The sequence below is a fragment of the Falco punctatus genome, assembly GCF_963210335.1.
Source record: "Falco punctatus genome assembly, chromosome: 15".
NCBI classification, from domain to species: Eukaryota; Metazoa; Chordata; class Aves; order Falconiformes; family Falconidae; genus Falco; species Falco punctatus.
In genome coordinates, this window is record NC_137595.1 from 11,673,114 (window position 1) to 11,692,067 (window position 18,954).

The following is an 18,954-nucleotide window of genomic DNA, read 5'->3' on the forward strand; positions in this document are numbered from 1 at the left end:
GCAGCAACAAACTGCCATGATGGTGGGATTGCTAGTAGAACACAGTGGCCTTAACCAGCTGAGACCCCAGCCCCCTCACCACACCAGCAATGCTCATGGCTCTGGTCTCCCCCAGGCCACAGGGACTGAGCTGTACACAAGCACCAAGCCAGACTCACTCTGCAAGGAACCATCCTGTAAGAACAACAGCAAGCAAAGACCTTCCCACCACCAAGGGCAAGCCAGGCTGCAGCCTGAACTTTTAACAGAGAAGAAGCCACAAGCCACAGGTAGGTCATTACATTTTTTATTTTATAATAAACTTATCATTTTTCCCCCCCCAAGGAAGACAAAAAACTGTGAGTGAGGCTACAAAATGCTGTTGGTGAAGACTATGTGAGACAGACCCAGGCCATGGGTCAGGCCAGAAAGGATCCCCACTCCCCAAGGCAGAAGGGGACCGTCCCCAGGAGCCTCTATAGCCCTTGCTCACCTCCCCACTGCATTACAGCAAGATCAGTGCTGTCAACAGGAGTTGGCTGAGCAGCAGAGATGGAGTTGGGCCAGGCTACTGATGGACTGAGAGGGCCATGCTTTGTTCCCCCCACCCACCAAAGCTGCCAGCAAGGTGGGACAGTGGATTAGGCGATGGAGCTGTTTTCTACACATGATGTAAATTAAAAACAAAAAAAAGACCAAACAAAAACCCCACACATGATTAATTCAAAGCAAAAAAATCAAGTAGTAGCTCTTCCTGCCAGGCCATCTCACTCTAGGAAGACTTCACACATTCCTTCTCCTGCTCAATAGCTGCAAGAAAAGAGAGGTCCATTAATCTCCGGTGCTTTTTTGTGGAAACACCTACTGGAGAAGGTTGCAGAGCCATCACTCAGGCCCTCGCACCCAGTTTTGTGGTTTGACCGCAAGCGGGGTAGACAAACACCTCAAGTCTGAAGGTGATGACACACACGGGTGTGACAGCAAACTGGGCACCTGCCTTCAGCTCCCCTCAGGAAGCCATGGCCCGAGGCAGCAGCTCAGGCAGCAGCCCTCCGCCACCCCAGAGGGCTGTACCCTGACCGCTCACCTCGGGGCCAGCGGCCTCCCCTGGGACAGAGCCTGACCACCCCAGCCCACCTCCCTCTGCCGGCCGCCCGGGCGGTGAGACCCGCACCCGGGGGCGCCACGGGCCACAAGTGCCCCCCGCACAGACAAGCGCTGCCCGGCCCCGGCCACACTTACTCTCCTTGGAGGGCAGCGTGTTCTTCTCCTCCGTGTTGGTTTTCTTCAGCTTCTTCTTGTCGAATTTCTCCACCTCCGAGAGGTCTGGCTTGTCGCACATTTTGCCTGCGAGACAGCCCACGCCCCCTCCCCCGAGGTCAGCCGAGGTGCCCGGGGGTGTCTCCGGGGACGGGGCTCAGCAGACAATGGGCGGCCCGCCCGGCCCCCCCCGCCCGGCCTCCGCCGCGGACAATAGCGCAGGGCGGGGCACCGCGCCGCTCCCCGGCTCCGGGCAGCCCCGCACCGGCGGGGGCACCTCCCGCGGGAGCCCGCCCCAGCCGCGCTCCCCGCCGCACGCGGACCGTCCCCACCCCGCGACCCCCCCGCCCGCAGCCCCCGTACACGGGCGCCCCGGGGAGACCCTCGCCTGGCAGCAGCCCTACGTGCGGCACCCCTCATCCCCGGCACAGCCGCACGCACCGGCTGCCCCGCGGCGAGAGCGCCGCCGCCGTACCTGCCGCCGCTGCCCGCTGCGTCCCGCTCCGCTGCGCTCCCAGGTGAGGCTGGACCGCGCGGTGCGGGGCGGCGCTTTATATACCCCGGCCGCCGCCCAGCCCGTGCGCCCATTGGCTGCGCGCCGCCCGCTAGGCCTGCTGGGAAGTGCAGTCCGCCCGCTGGCTGCCGCGGCCGCGCGACCCGGGGGGGGAACTGCCGCTCCCGAGGTGCCCCGCGCGGGGCGGGGGGGGGGGGGGGGCGGGCACGGCTCCCGCGGGCCCTGCACACGCACAGCCCGCGCACAGCCAGCGCTGCACACACGCACAGCCCTGCACACACAGCCCTGCACAGGCACAGCCCACATGCATCCACTCCTGCACACATCCACCCTTGCTCACACCCTGCCCACACACAGCCCTGCACCCCCCCTTCCACACCCCCCCAGCCACTCTGGACTCATACACACCCTGTGCCTGCACACACCTCTATGCACACACGCTGCAGTAGCGCACACACCCCCAGCACACCCAGCCCAGCTGCCACCGCTGCTCCCCACACCTCGCTGCCAGCAATGAAGGGCATAAGGTAGTCCTCATGGCACCACCAGGTGACCCCAGGGCCACTGTCCCAGCCCCAAATCCTCCCCAGCAGCAGGTGCCCAGCAGCCATGGGGACAGCTGTGCCCTGTGCGTGTGCCCAGGGATGCATCCCCCCCAGCTGATGAAGCAGAACTCGTTTAAGCAAGCCAGCCCTTGGGATAAAAATAACACCGTATTTTCACAGCTGCGGGCAATGCTTTGCCACCACGCTCACCCCACAGCTGCACTGGCTCCAGCCACGGTGCCTCCTGGGGAGAGCTGGTCACTGCAGCAGCAACCCGGGCAGGCAAGGGGCAGCCCTTGCTTCTGAGCTGGGGCTCTTGCATTCCATAGGAGAAAGCCTGGGGGGCAGTCAGCACAGACCAGATGAGCTGGGATGCATATGGGGGAAAAACCCACCACCTTCACGGGGAGAAAAAAGCCGAGAGAAGCAGAGGCAGCCCATCTGCCCGCAGCTGGGCAGCTGGAAGGGTAGTGCCAGTCCAGGGGGCACTCACGCACCAGGATGGGGAATTGTTGGAGGGCCAGGATGCCTAGGAGGCCTTGCAGTAGGGTCCTGTAGGGGCTGAAGGGAACGAGGAGTGGAGGAAAATTAAAAAAAAAAATAAATTAAAAGCATCCTGACCCCCATGACAGGCTTGCAAAAATCATTCTGCAGAGATCCCAGTGTCACAGCAAGTGGGAACCTGCTGTAGAACACCAGGTGTAGCAGCTGCACTGCAGCAACTCTCACACCTGCCTCCATCTCCTCCCAGCCTGCCAGCCCCTCGGTTTCCAGAGATTTTGCAGCCAACATTGCCAGCAAGCCTGAGGAAACACGTGCTTTGTTTTTTAGCTAAAAGACTGCCATCTTGAGAGGAGGGCTTAGCGCTCTCCAGCAACAGCAGGTCTTGGCCAGATGCGACCCTTTGCAGCAAGTCCTGAGGTCACAGGCAGTTTCCCACTCCAGCCAGCAAGTGGGCTCTGAATTAAAGAAAAGCCTGTGGTTGGTGTACACAGAAAAGGCAAAGGCTGAGATCTAAGGCCAGGTCCTAAGATATGGTTACTACTCAGAAAAGCCTGGATGGCAAACAGGCTGCAGTCCCTGTCCCCCAGCAGAGGCTGGGGGCAAAGCCCCAGGCCAGGCTGCTCCCAGAGCACCTTTGTTTTGGTGTTGTAGCCTCCTGGCAGGGCCAGGTTTAACGGGTGTCACATAGCCAAGAGCAGCAAGCCCAGGCAGGGCTGCCTTCACGAGCATCCTTCAAACCCACCCTGCAGACCCCGCATCACACAAGCGCACGCCAAACTGAGAAAGGGCTTGTTTTACCTGCATAGCAAAAAGGAAAGGAGAAACCCACCCAGCTTCAAATTAAATCAGGAAATCCTTTTTGCTTTTATGCAAATAGCCAGACAAGTGGTTTACCATGTGTTTACTCTCCAGCTGTGCCCACCTTTGCCCCAACTTCTTCCTTTCCCTGCCCATTCTCCACATGCTTCTGCTTTGCAGATACTGCAAAGTCTGCTGTAGCTTTTGTCCCTGGCTAGCAGCAAGTGTGAAAGAACCTGGTCCCCATCCTCCCCATGCACTGCCCCTGACTGGCATCAGCTGCACCCACCCCAGCCAAGACACAGCCTGCGTGACATGCTGCATCTTCACAATTCTGCATCTTCACAATTCTGCAGCGATTTGCAAACCCTGGGGTCTTTGTCTGGGCACAAAGCCGCTGGGAAGAGGAGCTCCCCCTTCCCCGAGCCAGCCACAGCTACTACACAGGCACCGCCACGCTCCAACAAACCACGGTGGGAGCAGCTTTAAAGCCAACACTCTGCATTTCCAGCAGGCAAGGTGTGGGGCTGCTGCTGGGTAGCTTTTAAAAATCCATCTTTCACAAAGAACAAGGAGCTTATATCCCAGCAAAAGCTTTTTCCCCTGATGAATTTGCAAAGCCTCCCATAACTGCACAACCTGCCTCTTTCTCAGGCATTTTGGTATTTCTGCTTTCAATAATTTATAACAAAAGAACTGAGACATCAACAGATAGGGAAAAAGCAAAACCAGCCCTGACCCGAAATAGAAAAGAACTACCATCAGCCATTTTAGATCAGTTTTAAATCTCCCACAGAACAAGGCTGTCAGGGCTCAGACACAGCCTTGCTGATGGCCATTTCCAGGAACACTTTATTCTCTTCTCCGCGAAGGAGGTTTTCTCCATCTGATCAGAGACTTTTTTTTTTTTTCAGCCTCCTGCCTGCAGGGACAGGCCAGGGCACCACCACAGCCAGCCAGGATCTGAGCCCCCTTCAGCCACCACTACCCAGCTGTGAACCAATTCTCCCTACTCCACAGGGCAGAGTTTACTCTTTCCTGCTCATTTTTAACCCCAGCCTCCTGCCACAACCCTTCCCTTCCACTGGGGCAGGAGCACAGAGCCCCAGGAAGGCAGCCAGCACATTCTTAAACCAAGGCTCATTCCTCCCATGGATTTTGCTGCTCCTTGTAGTTAACAGATGGGTTTTCTGTTAACCCTTACTACTGCCCCACCACCCAACAGCAGCAGGGCAACCTGTTGCTTTCTCTAGATCACAGAAACACCAACTCTAGGAGGTGAGAAATCATCTGCACACTAGTAAGGCACAGGGAGAAGCAGCAGGAGAGAACTGCTGGTGAGCTCTGAACAGCAGACAAGGCCCATTACTTGCAGGGCACAAATGGCAAGACCCACTTCCAGTGGCTTAAAGGCATCCCCACCCTGCACATCAGCTTCAGGTACCCAGGCAAGTCAGCTAGGTTAAGATGCAGGGCTTTTGACTGACTAGTGCCCTTCTACTGCTTTTACAGCAGGCAGCAAACACAAAACAGCTACTGGCACCAATATCAGCATCTGCACACATGCCACCACACTCCAGTTGTGGATTAACTTGTTTTCTCTGGAATTTCTCCAGCAGCTGTAAAGAAAGCCTGAGAAGACACCACACAACTCACCTCCAGAGCATCCTGCATGCTCCATACTCACTCCACCAGCTGCCCAGGACAGGCTGGAGAATCACCTCCGCTAGAGCAGGTGGCTCCAGATAGCCCAAGCACTTCACAGCACAGCTGATGCTGGAGCTAAACTTGCCTGGGCTAAGGGATGAGCATCTCTGCATCACTCCCAAACTTTAGAGGAACTTGTCACTGCCATTCACACCTCAGGGGCTACCTTCCTCCCAGCCCACACTGCAGTGAAGGAACACCCTTCCCACAGCTGCCTGGTACTACATCCATGACTGCCTGGACACAGAAGAGTGCTTTAATTCTACTACAAGCTGTTAAAGGCAGCCATGCTTGCTCTAATAGCACAGCTTTCACTTCTGGTCAGTCACAACCTGCCTGTGAACAGGCTCAGTAATTACCAAATTTCCTTCCCTAAATCAAAAGTAAAGTACCCAGCCCTTCTGATCTGAAGGAGGCTTCCAGAGCAGACGATATTTACATCTTTGGGACAGCTCTCATACCCTATGTATCACCCGTCACTTCATGATCTACAGCACTGTCATACAGCATTTTAAGTCTGTACCCTTCCTCATTCCAACCCCCAAGTTTTTATTAAAGTAAGAAAACCATATATATGCACCAACAGCAATGGTCACCATTGTACAAATTTTTGACTGTAAAGCTCATGTTCTGTTTCTCCTCCAAGGAAGGTGAAGTCTGCCACATCACCCTGACAAGACCCATATCACCTCCCCTGCTGTTTGAGGGGGAAAAATACAGAGTTCACTTATTCATTGACTAGTGCTGAAGTTCATTTTAACAGAGGAATGACAATAGCGATCCTCAGCAAGAGTCTACCTGAGGCCACACTTGTGTTTCCTGAAACTATGTTCAATCTGGATGTCTACTGTAAGGCCAAAGACCTTTCTCTAGGCCTGCTACCTCATCCTTCTTACTCAGTGTCTGCTTTCCCAATGTACAACACACAATGAGAAAGGATCATTGTTTAGTTAGAACAAGAGCTTCTCAGGACAATCCTGTTGCCTCTGATCATTAGATTTGTGCAAGATACTTGCTAAACTATTCAAGTTCTCCTACCCAAACATTATGTGAACAGATCTACTCAGCTGCATCATTGATCAGTACAAGAAAAGCTGTACTACCACCTCTAACAATTAAGTCTAGGAAATCAGATACAGACAAAAGCCACTACCCACCAGAAGTAGCTTTGTCCCAAGCTTTCTCTTCCAAGCAATGTGAGCACAGCCAAGCTGAGCCTCAGTTACCCCACTGCAAGAGGGTTAAACCAGATGACCTTCCAAATCCTTACTCCATGATCTACCTTGCAAGTGACTGAACTCAGAAGATGCACATCACCTTTGTAAAGTGATGCATTTATAGGCAGAGGCCATGTTTTTTTAAATAAAAGTTTAATTCCTTCATCAGGTCTTAAGTTTAAACACAAATGCTGCTGAAAATCCTCACACCGCTGCTCCGATGTCCTGGCTCTTGGCTCTCAGGGCATTGGCAGTGCAGCAGCAGGGGCTCTGATACAGGAGGCAGGAATCAGACACTCTGTAGAGCTCAGTGCAGGATGCAAAGCAAAGAAGCAAGACACATACACTTTCCAGACAAACACCAATTCTTATACAAAAAGAAAAACCCTACAATGTAATAGAAGTGTTAACATTGCCACCGGACAGAAGTTCTAGGAAGGGAGAGAAGTCTTCAGTGAAAGGCACAACTAAAGTAGTACTTCCCTAGATCTTAACCAAGTCTTTCAGTTCCATTTTATACCCCAGCCCCTAGCCTCTCGAAGCCATGCTGGTTACTCTAGCAAGTAATTTCAAGTTCTTTTCCCCTTTTCCCCCATCCTCCAGCTCAAAAAAAAACCAAAGAGTGCTTATAAAAACCAGAACATAAAACAGCTTTGTCTATAACCCCATCAAGAGTCCAGGAGAGCCTTAACAGTTTACCTTACGATTGTCTGGTAGTTACCAAGTATTCAAGTTTCAGATGATAATTATTAGATTGAAGAGCCTCAGCCAGCTCTAGTTTTGGTATTTTTCCTTCAGGCGCTTTGCCTGTCAGGTTGGTGTTAGATCTACAGTTTTCCCAGTACTATGTATCACCAGCCTCTTCAACCCATTGCTGTAAGCACTCGTTAGCAGCATCAGACCCACTCCAAGGGCTTCTTCAGGTTCTGTAGTCCTGCAACCTCCTGTGCTCCTTGGCTTACGATCTTTTGCAAGGAGCAACACTTTTAAGGCAAGGCAGACAGTGACCAGGACACACAACCAGAATGCATCAGGAACTTACAGGACAACAGAACTGCAGGCAATGAGAGGCTAGGACAGCTGGACACAAAGCTGTTGTGTATTAGATCACCCCAGCATTTGAGCAGGCACTTGCTAGATGCAACAACCAAGCTACTATGGGATAAAGAGGCTCAGTCTACTAGTGTACTGGTAAAAAAAACAGATCAAGGATTTGCACAGCAAGTCAAGGTGCAGCTATAGTATGACAGCAGTCCTCTAGTCACCAGCAAGGCTAACAGTAAGCTGTGAAACTGAGGAACTGGTTTTAGCCTACACTAGAAACCGAAGCACACTACCACCATAAGTCCTCTGCATAAGAGGGAGAAGAATGCTTGTCCAGGATGCACCTTCACCACCAAGCTACACAGCAAGGCAGTACTGCACAGACTATGCTCTCACCTTCACTTTGCTGTGTAGCACACTAAAGGGTATTTAATTTCATCAATAATTAAGATGAAGTCAAGTTTGCAAGCTACACTGATCTCCTTTCATGGGAGGAAGCTGCAGAAGACCCACCTCCCAGGTGTCTCCCAGGGCTTCACCTAGGGTCAAAGCTTGGCCAAGATACAAGCCTTCCCCGTGGCTTTTCAAGGGCTTCTGTCAGGTATAGAGTGGTAAGACAGCCAGCAGTCTCTCAGGCTCTTGCTGTAGATCCATATCAGCATGTCCTAGGGACCTCTACTTCCCAAACAATTTAGAGTGCACATGCTAGATCATCTAACCCTGCCCACAGACAAACCCTCCCCCTTCCTCCATCTCAAAATAATTGTGGCAATTAGCCATGTGTCAGTCCCGCTCTCCACAGATCTAAAGAATTGAGTCAGTGCTACTGATGAGCCTCAATGCACAGGGTTGCTGGTGGAGTTGGAGTGTTACAGAGATGAGCTTCCCCCCTCCAGCCTCCCAGTGCTGGGATCAGAGCCAGTAAGCCTGACTTAAGCAGGAGGAGCTGTGGAGAACTGCACTGGAACAAGCAGGGTCTTCTACTGAACTTTACAACAAGCTGAACAACTTTTGGTTTTAAAAAAAGCCACACAAGCAGCAGCTGACATCTGTTGTTATAAAGGGACATGGCTGAATAGGTAGGAGACAGATTCCCCATTATGAGTCCTCCTGATGGCCTCCGCAAGGATCATTGAGATGTCAATCACCTGGAGAGGAAGAGAAATGGATCAGCTCACTGAGAACATCACGCCTGGAAGAAAAGCTGGTAAGTCAGGAAGAACTTAAGAGTAAACTCATCACCCAGATTTATAATATGCCACACGCAGACAAATTAAATCCCAGTCCTGTGTAGAATTCATTACATGAAGTTCTGAAGATATTCTACATACAGTTCTACAAGAATTATTTCACTGTTGACCTTTGTCAGGATGACAGCCTATCACCTTTCTTCACTGAACTCCCTAAGCTCAGTCTGTTTACCCTAGGACTATCTTAATCACTTTGTGTAGGTTGCAGAGAAGTTAGGGGAGTCTAAATCAAGATCAGATCACTTCCCTTGAGTCAAAGGGCTTTACTATCGCCACCAGCAGTCTACAGATGAAGCTACATGCTGCAGCTCAGCTCTCAGTTATTGTGCTGGCTCTGCCTGGCAGGGTAATCCAGTCAACAGGAGGGGGGTGGGTGGGAAAATCAGGTCTCTCAAACTCTAAACCCCAGCAGCTAAAGCATTATGATATATGTAGTCTCAGTAAGAAGCATGGAGTTCATGGTGCATTAAGGAAACCAAGTGAAATCATATTTAACATTCTTTTTTCCAGATAGTTTGCCTCATAAGAAAGAAAACACACTTAAGAGCTGCAGAGCAGATGGAGCATGAGACTTACAACAAATTCTTCAGCTCTATTTCTCAACACTGAACATCAGATGTTAGTGTAAAGGAGTAAAGTGTTAAGAGAGAGCCTGAACAACTCCACTGCTGTCTTCAGCTACAACTTTTTACAAACTGATCACCAGTTTAGCATTTTGCCCACATGAACAGTAACATGGAGCTCTGAAAGAAGTTGAAGCATCAGACATCTTATAGATGTGCTCAGTTGTAGGAACATCATCCAGAAAATAGTGTTAAACTTGCAACATGATAGCAGGCTGCAATGGGCCTATAACTTAGTTCCAAAAGCAGCTTAAAATTTACCAGAGTTTGATCAGTTGAGCTTTTTCAACAATACCCTAGTACTGGGGAACCTGTTACACTTAGAACAATACTAGCTGAGTCTTAGCAGTGCCATTCACTTTCCAGAGCTTCTCCAAATACCTGTTTCCTACACATCTGTGCTGTGACACTAGTATTTGGGATGTCCGTAGCTGTGTGTATATTACAGCAGTAACTGAAACTTTTGATGGACCTATTATGCCTGAATGCTCAGGTCAAGCTGCAACTTCCAGCTGTCCATTAACACAGGAAATCCTCAAGTTCTGCCTAGCTCAAGCTGTATAGCCAATTTTTTTTTTCCTTCCAGGAAAAGTCAGTCTCAGCTTGGGAAACAGAATGTCACAGTATTCTTCCTAAATGGAAAGCCCAAGACACAGAGTGACCATCAAAAGACCAGCTTTCAGCTTTCATACAGATTGTGGACTTTTGTTTATCTTCGGCAAGTATCTGAACATTGTACCATTGAACTGTGTCAACTGTTCTGAAGTCAAACCAGCAAGATGTGTCCATGGGACAAGACTGCACCCTCTCTCCAGCTCACCTGCACTATTATGACCAGACATGAAACATTCACCTTCCCAGGACCAGGCCTACTTTGCTTCACAAAAGGACGGGACACTGCTTAAAGTGCTGGGCACTAGGTTACACAACTGAATCTGACATTATCAACTTCAAAAATTCTTATCTACTTCTGTTTCAGTATGTCATCAGCATATCGCTCCCCCCAAATGTACAGATACAACTGCTTGTTTTCATCATAGCCCCATTAGATCAGTCATCCGATATAGGTAAAACAAGCCCTGAAAAAAATTACTTGAGTTAACATTAAGAGCTAGATTAGAAGCTGCATTTTATCAGTGTAACAGGTCTGTTATCCCACAGCAAGAGGGACAAGAGAACTAGTCAACACTGCCGCTGATTCTAGTACAAATGAAACTGCTGCAAGCACTAGACAGTATTATGGGGTTTTCCCCTCAACAGAGGGACAGGCAAGTGCTGCCACCCTTCAGCAGCGACAGAAGAAAAAGTAGATGCTCACCTGGATTTTAGGGCACTGCTTCATCTTGTCCTCCTGGGGTATTGTGTTTGTGACTACAACTGCCTCAAAACAGGCATTGTTGATCCGAGAAATTGCTGGCCCAGAAAAGATCCCATGAGTTAAGATGGCATAAACTTTGGTGGCTCCAGCTGACACAAGCCTACAAGGGTGGAAAAAGGAGAAGGGTAAGAAATTCCTAGCAAGTATTAAACTGACATTAGTACAGGGCACATGGTAAGCATCAAAGGAGACAATATCATATGCTTAGGGCACTGGCTACCTTTGATTTCCCCCCTCCAGCCCACTATTGATTTGGGGGAACAAAACAGTTTAACAAGTACCATAAAATCCCCAACAGTCAAAGTAAACATTAAAAAATTTGTTCTTAGCCATGGGACATTTGTACTAGATCATACCAATCACCTTTTGTGATTTTTGGCAACACAAGGTAACAGATATTTAATACAGTGTTGCATATGCTGGCATTTGTACTGTAGAAGTCTTGTAAGCTTTTCATGCTTGGATACCTTTCTTTTAAAAGAAATTCAGATGTATGACCTTCAGTTGATGGACCAGACAGCACTTAGTTCTACCCAGCATAGTAAGTGATGGTCTAGTGGAAGTCACTTCCAGCACAAGTATTTTTCAAATAAAAGACACTATGGTCTTCTAGCTATTCCTTCTGTGAGAACTTTAGGGTTTTTACTTATTTTGTACGACATTAGAGTTAATACCAGAAACTGTTACTTTGAAATTTGATGTGCAAATAATCTGATTAACTCATTGCACAGTTTTCATTAACAATAGGTTTCCGATTTAGGAAATGGTCAGTCCTACTCACTTGTCTGCAGCATGACAGATGGTACCACATGTGTCTGCCATATCATCTACCAGAATGGCTACTCTGTCTTTCACATCACCCACCAACACCATGCGATCCACTTCATTGGCCTTCTTGCGCTCCTTGTGAATGAGGGCAAAGTCTACATTCAATCGATCTGCGATGGAGGTCACCCTGAAGGGAGAACAGTTTCCAAACAACACTTATTTCCACACAACAGCTTCAATTGAACCTCTTAAAACCATTAAGCACAAACTGCCACTGCAGTAAGACACACTGCCACCACACCTGTTACTGTTCCCAAGCAATTAATAGAAGTCACTCTGCCACCTCAGTTTCCCTTCAAGCAGTTAAACTGCAATCTCTGATCTCGCCTCTCCTGATGACAGCAACTAGATTAAGTCTTTTATCCTAACCACTGTAAATTATTTTGCATTTAAAGCTTAAAACAAACGATAACCAGCAAGTCTGGCAAACCTAAAGTGATCAGAATATGCTTGGGAGGTTGTCACCTTTATAACACTACACTGGAAGGACATAAGTTGCACTACGACAGGCATCTGCTTCCACTCATATAAGCATTCAACTGTCATACATGCAAGTGCTGACACAGAGATAGTGGCAGGACCACACACCCAAGAAACCCAAGTCTACCACCTTACATTTACTTTGGTTAATGTGACTGCAGAGCAACCTTACCAGAGGGTCCTAAACTTTATATATACTGATGAGTAGTAAAGAGTTTTGACGTATTAAGAGCTAGAATAAAATGCACATGCCCCTAACATTCTACACTTGACATGAGCAGACTCCTAGCCTCAGTAGATCAGATTCATCACCTCGGGAATCCTACACAATTGATGAACTGTTTACTGAAGTATTTAGTTCTGCAGTATCTCCATAAAATACTGCACCAGCCAAGATCAACACATTTCAGTTTAAGTGGCTTTTGAAGTGTATTTTCAGGAGTAAGATTATAGCTGGCTGACTTGGCACTTCATATACTTCATTATGCAACAAGCTACAGAAACAGCCGAATATAGAAATGGTCTTGTCCAATACATGGGCCACAACAGAGCTAGAAGAGCTACAGCAACCTACAGCAAGTATCATTTGGCTTTTTATAACAGATAGCTTAAAACACTATAAAGTATGTGAATCAGGTCAGCACACACCAACATTTTGGTGTTGCAGTCCTGGATTAAAGAATACAGCTGCATCCCTTTGCTGTTCACTTGTAGCAGCTATAGAGAAGCATCAAGGAACAGCTTCATTTCCCCTAATAAGCACCTGAGAACATTCTGAACTGCCCAGAAACCAGCATGTTTGTCTGCACAAAGATGGGAGATTGTCAGACTATTCAAGTAGGAATGTGCTATAACATATGCTGCTGCTTTTTGGAAAGGAACCATCTCTTATCTCCCTTGCTCTCAGGGAAGAATGGCAGCAGGCTTAAGTCCCAGCTAGATATTAAAATCAAGAGCATAACAAGAAAATGTCTCAATAGACTAAGTACTGCAAAGAAAACAGCCTGGATAAAAGTATATCATTAGCCAGCAGCAATAACCTTGTCTTGGCATAGGGGTATGAGCTACATGATTCACTCCTTCAACCTGCATAACTACCCTTCCACAAAAAACAGCTTTATCCAAGGGATGTACTAATTGCACAATTCCTACATATGCAGCTGTGGTTCTAGAAGCTATTGAACTCTCCACGTAGCTCAAGAAACCTTCTAGACATTCCCTAGGAAGGGTATCCACCCACTCTTCACTAGATACCAAAGACCCTTACAGAAGGCAGACTGACAGAGGAATCATGTTTCAAGAATAGGGTCATGAGCACTCTCAGGACAAGTAGATACAGAAGCAGCACCTCAAGCTAGCTGTCTGACAGCTTACCTCTTGGCTCCACCAGCATCTGGTGAAACAATGGTACAGTTCTTCCACTCTGCAATATTCTCTTTGATCCATTTAAGTACAGCAGGCTCAGCATACAAGTTATCAACAGGGATATCAAAAAAACCCTGCAAGGAAGATGACAGGAACAGATGTAGTTGAAGGTCACATTCCAAAAACAGTTGGAAGAAGCTTTCTATATGATCAGGCATGCAGCCACTGCCTCTCCACAGCTTTCAGCTTTTCTTTCTACTTCCCTTAATGCAAGGGCAGTAGTCTTTAGGATACACAGACTAGTAATGTAAGAAGTCTTCAGAGCCAAAAATAGTTTAGCAGCATAAATAGCACTTTACATCCGACACCTTTACAACATGGAACTACTTCTATCCTAAGAGGGTGCAGAAAACCAGCATCAACCACACTCATTTTGTAAACAGGCAGCTAGCTGCTCTGAAAAGCAAGCTTTAAAGCTCATTACCCAAACTGTTTGCATCTACAGGAAACCTATGAAAAAGCCTTTAGTAACATTTGCTTTTAAACTAATGCAGTGAGTTCCATAACTTTACACTGACCCAGCAGACTCCTCCAGGTAAACCTCAAAGGTCACTAAAAGCCAGAAGTTAATCCTGGACAGGGAGTAACAGGCAAGAGAGTGGGGGCAGCGACTTTAGAGGAATGCTTCAGGGTATATATAGGGGACAGTCCTTCCTACAATCATTCCTCCTGCACTCAGCAGCCCAGCAACCACAAGAACCAGGCTAAAACCAGCCAGATGCTGGAAGCTTACAGACACAAACCCAATTATTCAATTGAGTGTCACCATTGGTGCTGGTGAAAGGTCAACCCTGTGGCACACGTCACAACTTCAGACTTCCTAAGGAAGAGACACAGCCCTTTGGGCTCTGTTCTTTTACTTCATGCTCTTTCTGAAAGTCTTCTCAGCTGTGCTCCCACAGATTCCTTCCCCCCCCATCTGAGACAAAGTATTTCTAGGCAAAATTATACCGAAGTGTAAATGGCTGCATTTTCAACTGTTAAAATTAACAGCCAACCCACCTACTGCACCAGGCTGTAGATATCTTATCCTTCTGAATCAGTGTTTGCAGCAATACAAGATATCTTTCCCACTGCCACACCTCTCAGCTGCACTGAGTTGGTTTCTTGGTCTCAGAGCACTTGCTCAAGGTGAAAAGAAATAACACTGATAATTTAACAGCTTGCTGTCCCTCCTCTCCCTGGTACACGCTCTTGTCAGTCCTTATACAGCTCAGGTCAAGATTTCAATTGCTCTGTGAGACTATTCTATTCAGTAAGCCAGCAAAACCCATGAATAACTTTCAGTTTACTAGCAGCTTGGGAAAGAACCAAAGTGCCCTATGTGGAAGGGTGGCACTGAATGGATACAAGTGGGATGGCCCATCTTGTCAGCTGAACCCTCACAAGCAGCTGGTGCCAGTACCCCTGGAGGCAGAGCTAGCACTGCTCGCTTCTCCCTGAGAATTCAGTAAATATCAGAAACCTCTACTCAATATTCAAGGACACTTGATAAAGCCATTCTTAATCTCAAATTCCTCAAAGGACCAATAAAGAATACACAGTGTCACTGTGTGGCAATAGAGTTGCACGGATCATTACTAGCCCAATATTCATTTACACATGATTCAATATGCTCAGTCTGATCAAGAAGATCTATAATTTCATTTACAGATGAACCTGTTACCCATCTCCCCATCCTCTTCTGATTCTGCAAGTCCCTTCTAGTCCCATGTTCCCAAGTCCTGATTTCTGCCATGTCTATAAGAAAGCAGACCACTGGAAAGCCTGCAAGGCAGTGAAGAGGCTCAGCTTGGAGCAGGTAAGTACTTCCCCATTTCAGCTCCTACCTGAATCTGAGATGCATGCAGGTCCATGGTGATTATATGATCTGCACCTGCCACAGACAGCATGTTTGCAACCAGCTTGGCAGATATTGGGGCTCGACTCTAGTAGAGGAAAATAACAACCCAGTATTTAAGACAAGTTTAACTCCATCAAGATGTCAGTCTTCCACTTCTAGGGAATGATTCACAAGCAGTTACTAAAAGGAGTACTCATTAACATTGCATCTTTTCATCAGCTGGAGATTACAGCTTGGTGTATTTTCAAGAACTACTACTTTATGAAAAGACATTTGCAGTCCAATTCCCTGAGGTTTAAAGAAATTAAAATAAGTTTTATCTCCTCCTCTACATATTCAGCTTCACCTAATTTCCATTCAGCAGTCAGGACTTACATGATTTGCATTCATTTTTCCCAGCAGAAACCTTTACCACATCCCTTACCTTGTCCTTTTTGTCCTGCCGAGCATACGGGAAGCAGGGTATGACAGCTGTGACTCTGCTGGCTGAGGCAATCTTACAGGCATTTATCATGATAAGGAGCTCCATCAGATTGTCATTGATTTCACCACAGCCACTCTGCACAATGTAGACATCCTCCCCGCGTACACTCTCACCTATTTCCACACTGAGAACAGATGAGGAGAGTTGTATCCAAATACAAATCAAAACACAGCCATTACATATGCCTCTAAGGTAACCAAGGGATTGCATTCCCAAGGGTCTGTGGGTGACAATGTGATATAAACAGGGATGCTGAGCAGGAACGCTGTTGCTTATTTGCTTAGTACCCATTTTACATCACTCACTGCTCAAACTTAAAGGTTCAGTCAGTAAGGCTAGGAGCACTCAGCCTGTACTCCCAATTTCAACACAAGCTGAGCATGCAGACACCCTAGAACAGGCCTTGCTCCCCCTGAATCAGAAGTAAACTACCTCAGCTAAAAGCAGCAGCGTACAAAGGAAGCAAGGATAATAGCAGATAAAGCCAAGCCAAACCTCTACCAGAAGCTATGCTGTAACCGATTATTAGATTTAGAGTCATAACAGCTATTCACAGGCTTGAACAGAGAAGCCCTCCAGCATTTCACTTTGGAAAGGCTCTTGGGGTTAATTTCTTCCTGTATGTAATGCACGCTAATCCTTGCTGATGAAGGGACTGAATACAAGCCAAAGGCAGTTTGCTGATGGCAAACAGGACCAGCTTCAGCACGTGTATCAAGACACCTGCACCAGAGGCAGAGTTGGAAAGAAAGCAGTAGTCTTTGGCTTGAGGTTTCAGACAGGGCAATGCTGCTTAAGGCCTTTTGTAGGAACAGATTAACTACCAAGTACTTCCAACATTTCAGTTTAGAAAAGCCTGCCACAGATTTGGAAGTCACCAGGAGTCAGTCTACTGAGGACAAGTGTCTTCCACTGTTTCTTTCTTCCTGCACTGGAGATGCTCACCCAGTCTGCAGATGGCTACCACACCAAACTCTAGGAACAAGCAGACAATTGCCTAACCAGCTCTTAACGACTTCGTTTATAGGTAGGGTACCTATAAATAGGCAATTTAGGGTAGATTTCCAATTTTAATATATCATCCTCTGATCTTCACCCTCTCTTCTTCAGTGTTGTTGATTATTGCCAGGCATTTGTAGTCTTACTGCTCAATATCCATCAGCAAACTGCTGTCACCTTCACTGCACACTGGCTTAGAACATATACCAACCTCTCATGAAGAATTTCAAGCAGCATGAGAACTTTTGGCTAAGTTAGCATCTAGATTAACTAGTGGGTACACAAGTGCCATCTCTACCTGTACTTACTAACAGTCTAATACCAAGCTGATTCAAGACATTTATTGTACAGAAGTACCAATTAACTATTCTGTTAAAACAATCTTTTTCTGGGAAGCATCTTCTCTTGGGTTTATTTTGTAACTAGATGTTTATTAGGTCTTAAAGTCACACCACCTGCTGACTAGCCAACTGGACAGGTAAGTGCAGTTAATAAAGGGCAATGAGAACAGTGCGATGGCTGTGAATCGGACAGACTCCTTTTACACGTCTCCTCTACAACTCTTTGTATTACCCCTGGAGTTCACAGCTAAAAATCAACAGCCATGCAATAGAAATATTTTACATCACATGTATATCCTGGATTCTCCAGGAGAAGCCTCCTGTATCCAGAAGGAAGGAATGGGTTGGAGCACTCATTCAAGGTTCTTTGTATTATACTGTGTGGTGTGTATATGCTTAATATGCTTCTCTAAACCAAGCTTAAGAGCTCTGAATAATTTTTAGCCTCTCTTCACATTAGCTGCTTCTTCACATAGGAAGACAGCCAGAGTCATGAAGCAGAGAGATGGAAACGAGACGCATCTGAGGCTTCAGCACCTGGGCAGGACACAGACTGGATGGATGACTGCAACATGGGCTGCAAGGCACTGCCACCCTCCTACCTTTCCTGAGCAGTTTTATCGATGCCTTTCAGGCTCTGCTGCTCTCCGGGGCTGTTTGAAGGCCCCAGCTAACACCCTGACCCGGCCACTGCCGAGCTGCCAGCCACCGCTGGCTCGGCTATAAGGATGGAAGGGGCTCCACAACGCGGGGAAAAGCCGGGGGGGGAATTCCAGCAGCTCCCTGCCAGCTTCTGAGGCGGTGGGCCCCGAGTTCTGCCAGCCGGGGAGGGGGCACTGCCCCTGCCCCGCGGGAGCACTGCGGCCCCAGGCTGGAAACCGCCCGTGGGAGCGGGGCCCGCTGCGGCGCAGCCCGCCCCGCACACCGGCCCTTCTCGGCACAGGCCGCTAGAGGCTCCGCCGGGGCCGCGCCACCGGCCCGCACATGGCTCGCCCAGCCGGGAGCTCTCCAAGGAGCACCGCAGCCCCGGTCGCCCCGGCTCGTCCCGTTCCCCCTCGCCCGGCGAGCCCCGACCCAGCGGCAGGATCGCGGCGCTGCCCCACGGTAAGGGGCGCCGGGCGGCAGCTGCTCTGCGGCGGCGCTGCACGGCGGCCCCTTCCCCGCGGGAGGCCCCAGGAGACCCGGCTCCGCGCAGCGAAAAGGCAGGACGCGCCGGGGGTCTCCGGCCCCGCCGGCAGCGCCCAGGGCTGCCCCGTCCCGCCCGGCCGCCGCTGCCCCGCGGCTGGGCCCGGCCGCAAGGCCCGCCCGGCCCCGCACTACAAACCCCAGCGGCCCCCGCGCGGCGGGTGTGCGGGGCTCAGCGCGGCGGCGCCCCGCGGCCCGCCGGGAGCTGCAGTGCGGCCCCGCCCCGCCTCACCACGTCTCCTGGTTGCTGAACTTCTTCGTGACCACCTTGCCCAGCTCCAGGCCCAGGCGGTCGGCGATCTTCTGGGACAGGTCCTGGTGCGAGCTCCCGCTGAAGATCTTAATGTTGGGCATGGCGGCGGCGCCCTCCTCCTGCGCGCTGCGGCCCGCACCGCACCCGGCTGCCGCGCGGGGACCCGCCCGCCTCCTGCGCGGGGACGCGGCACAGTGAGCGCGGGCCACACCGGGCGGCGCCTACTCCGCCATCTTACCCCTTCCCGCCGCCCGCGCGCGCCCTTTATAGGCTCCCGCCCCCGCGGCCACGCCCCGG

The 18,954-nt window shown here is 49.2% G+C and overlaps 2 protein-coding genes across 2 annotated transcripts; both read right to left on the reverse strand.

The window, feature by feature from the left end:
* Positions 1-270: 270 nt before the first annotated feature.
* LOC308053819 (thymosin beta-15A homolog) lies at positions 271-1,326 on the reverse strand. Its single transcript, XM_080365562.1, has 2 exons — positions 1,222-1,326; positions 271-789 (listed from the first exon to the last, which is right to left on the reverse strand). The coding sequence occupies exons 1-2, from the start codon at positions 1,319-1,321 to the stop codon at positions 752-754; spliced, it is 138 nt and encodes a 45-aa protein (XP_080221688.1). The 5' UTR covers positions 1,322-1,326; the 3' UTR covers positions 271-751.
* PRPS1 (phosphoribosyl pyrophosphate synthetase 1) lies at positions 657-18,893 on the reverse strand. Its single transcript, XM_080365539.1, has 9 exons — positions 18,637-18,893; positions 15,820-16,003; positions 15,382-15,480; positions 13,502-13,626; positions 11,601-11,774; positions 10,760-10,919; positions 1,681-8,716; positions 1,222-1,326; positions 657-789 (listed from the first exon to the last, which is right to left on the reverse strand). The coding sequence occupies exons 1-7, from the start codon at positions 18,756-18,758 to the stop codon at positions 8,624-8,626; spliced, it is 957 nt and encodes a 318-aa protein (XP_080221665.1). The 5' UTR covers positions 18,759-18,893; the 3' UTR covers positions 657-789; positions 1,222-1,326; positions 1,681-8,623.
* Positions 18,894-18,954: the final 61 nt, after the last annotated feature.

Excerpts from the sequence above, each read along its gene's own strand:
- PRPS1 (XM_080365539.1), bottom strand. The coding sequence starts at position 18,758 with ATGCCCAACATTAAGATCTTCAGCGGGAGCTCGCACCAGGACCTGTCC. Across the intron at positions 10,920-11,600 it reads ATCTGTCATGCTGCAGACAA|GCTTGTGTCAGCTGGAGCCA; the intron begins GTGAGTAGGACT and ends CCACCCTTGTAG. Across the intron at positions 8,717-10,759 it reads AGCAGTGCCCTAAAATCCAG|GTGATTGACATCTCAATGAT; the intron begins GTGAGCATCTAC and ends CTTCCTCTCCAG.
- LOC308053819 (XM_080365562.1), bottom strand. The coding sequence starts at position 1,321 with ATGTGCGACAAGCCAGACCTCTCGGAGGTGGAGAAATTCGACAAGAAG. Across the intron at positions 790-1,221 it reads CACGCTGCCCTCCAAGGAGA|CTATTGAGCAGGAGAAGGAA; the intron begins GTAAGTGTGGCC and ends CTTTTCTTGCAG.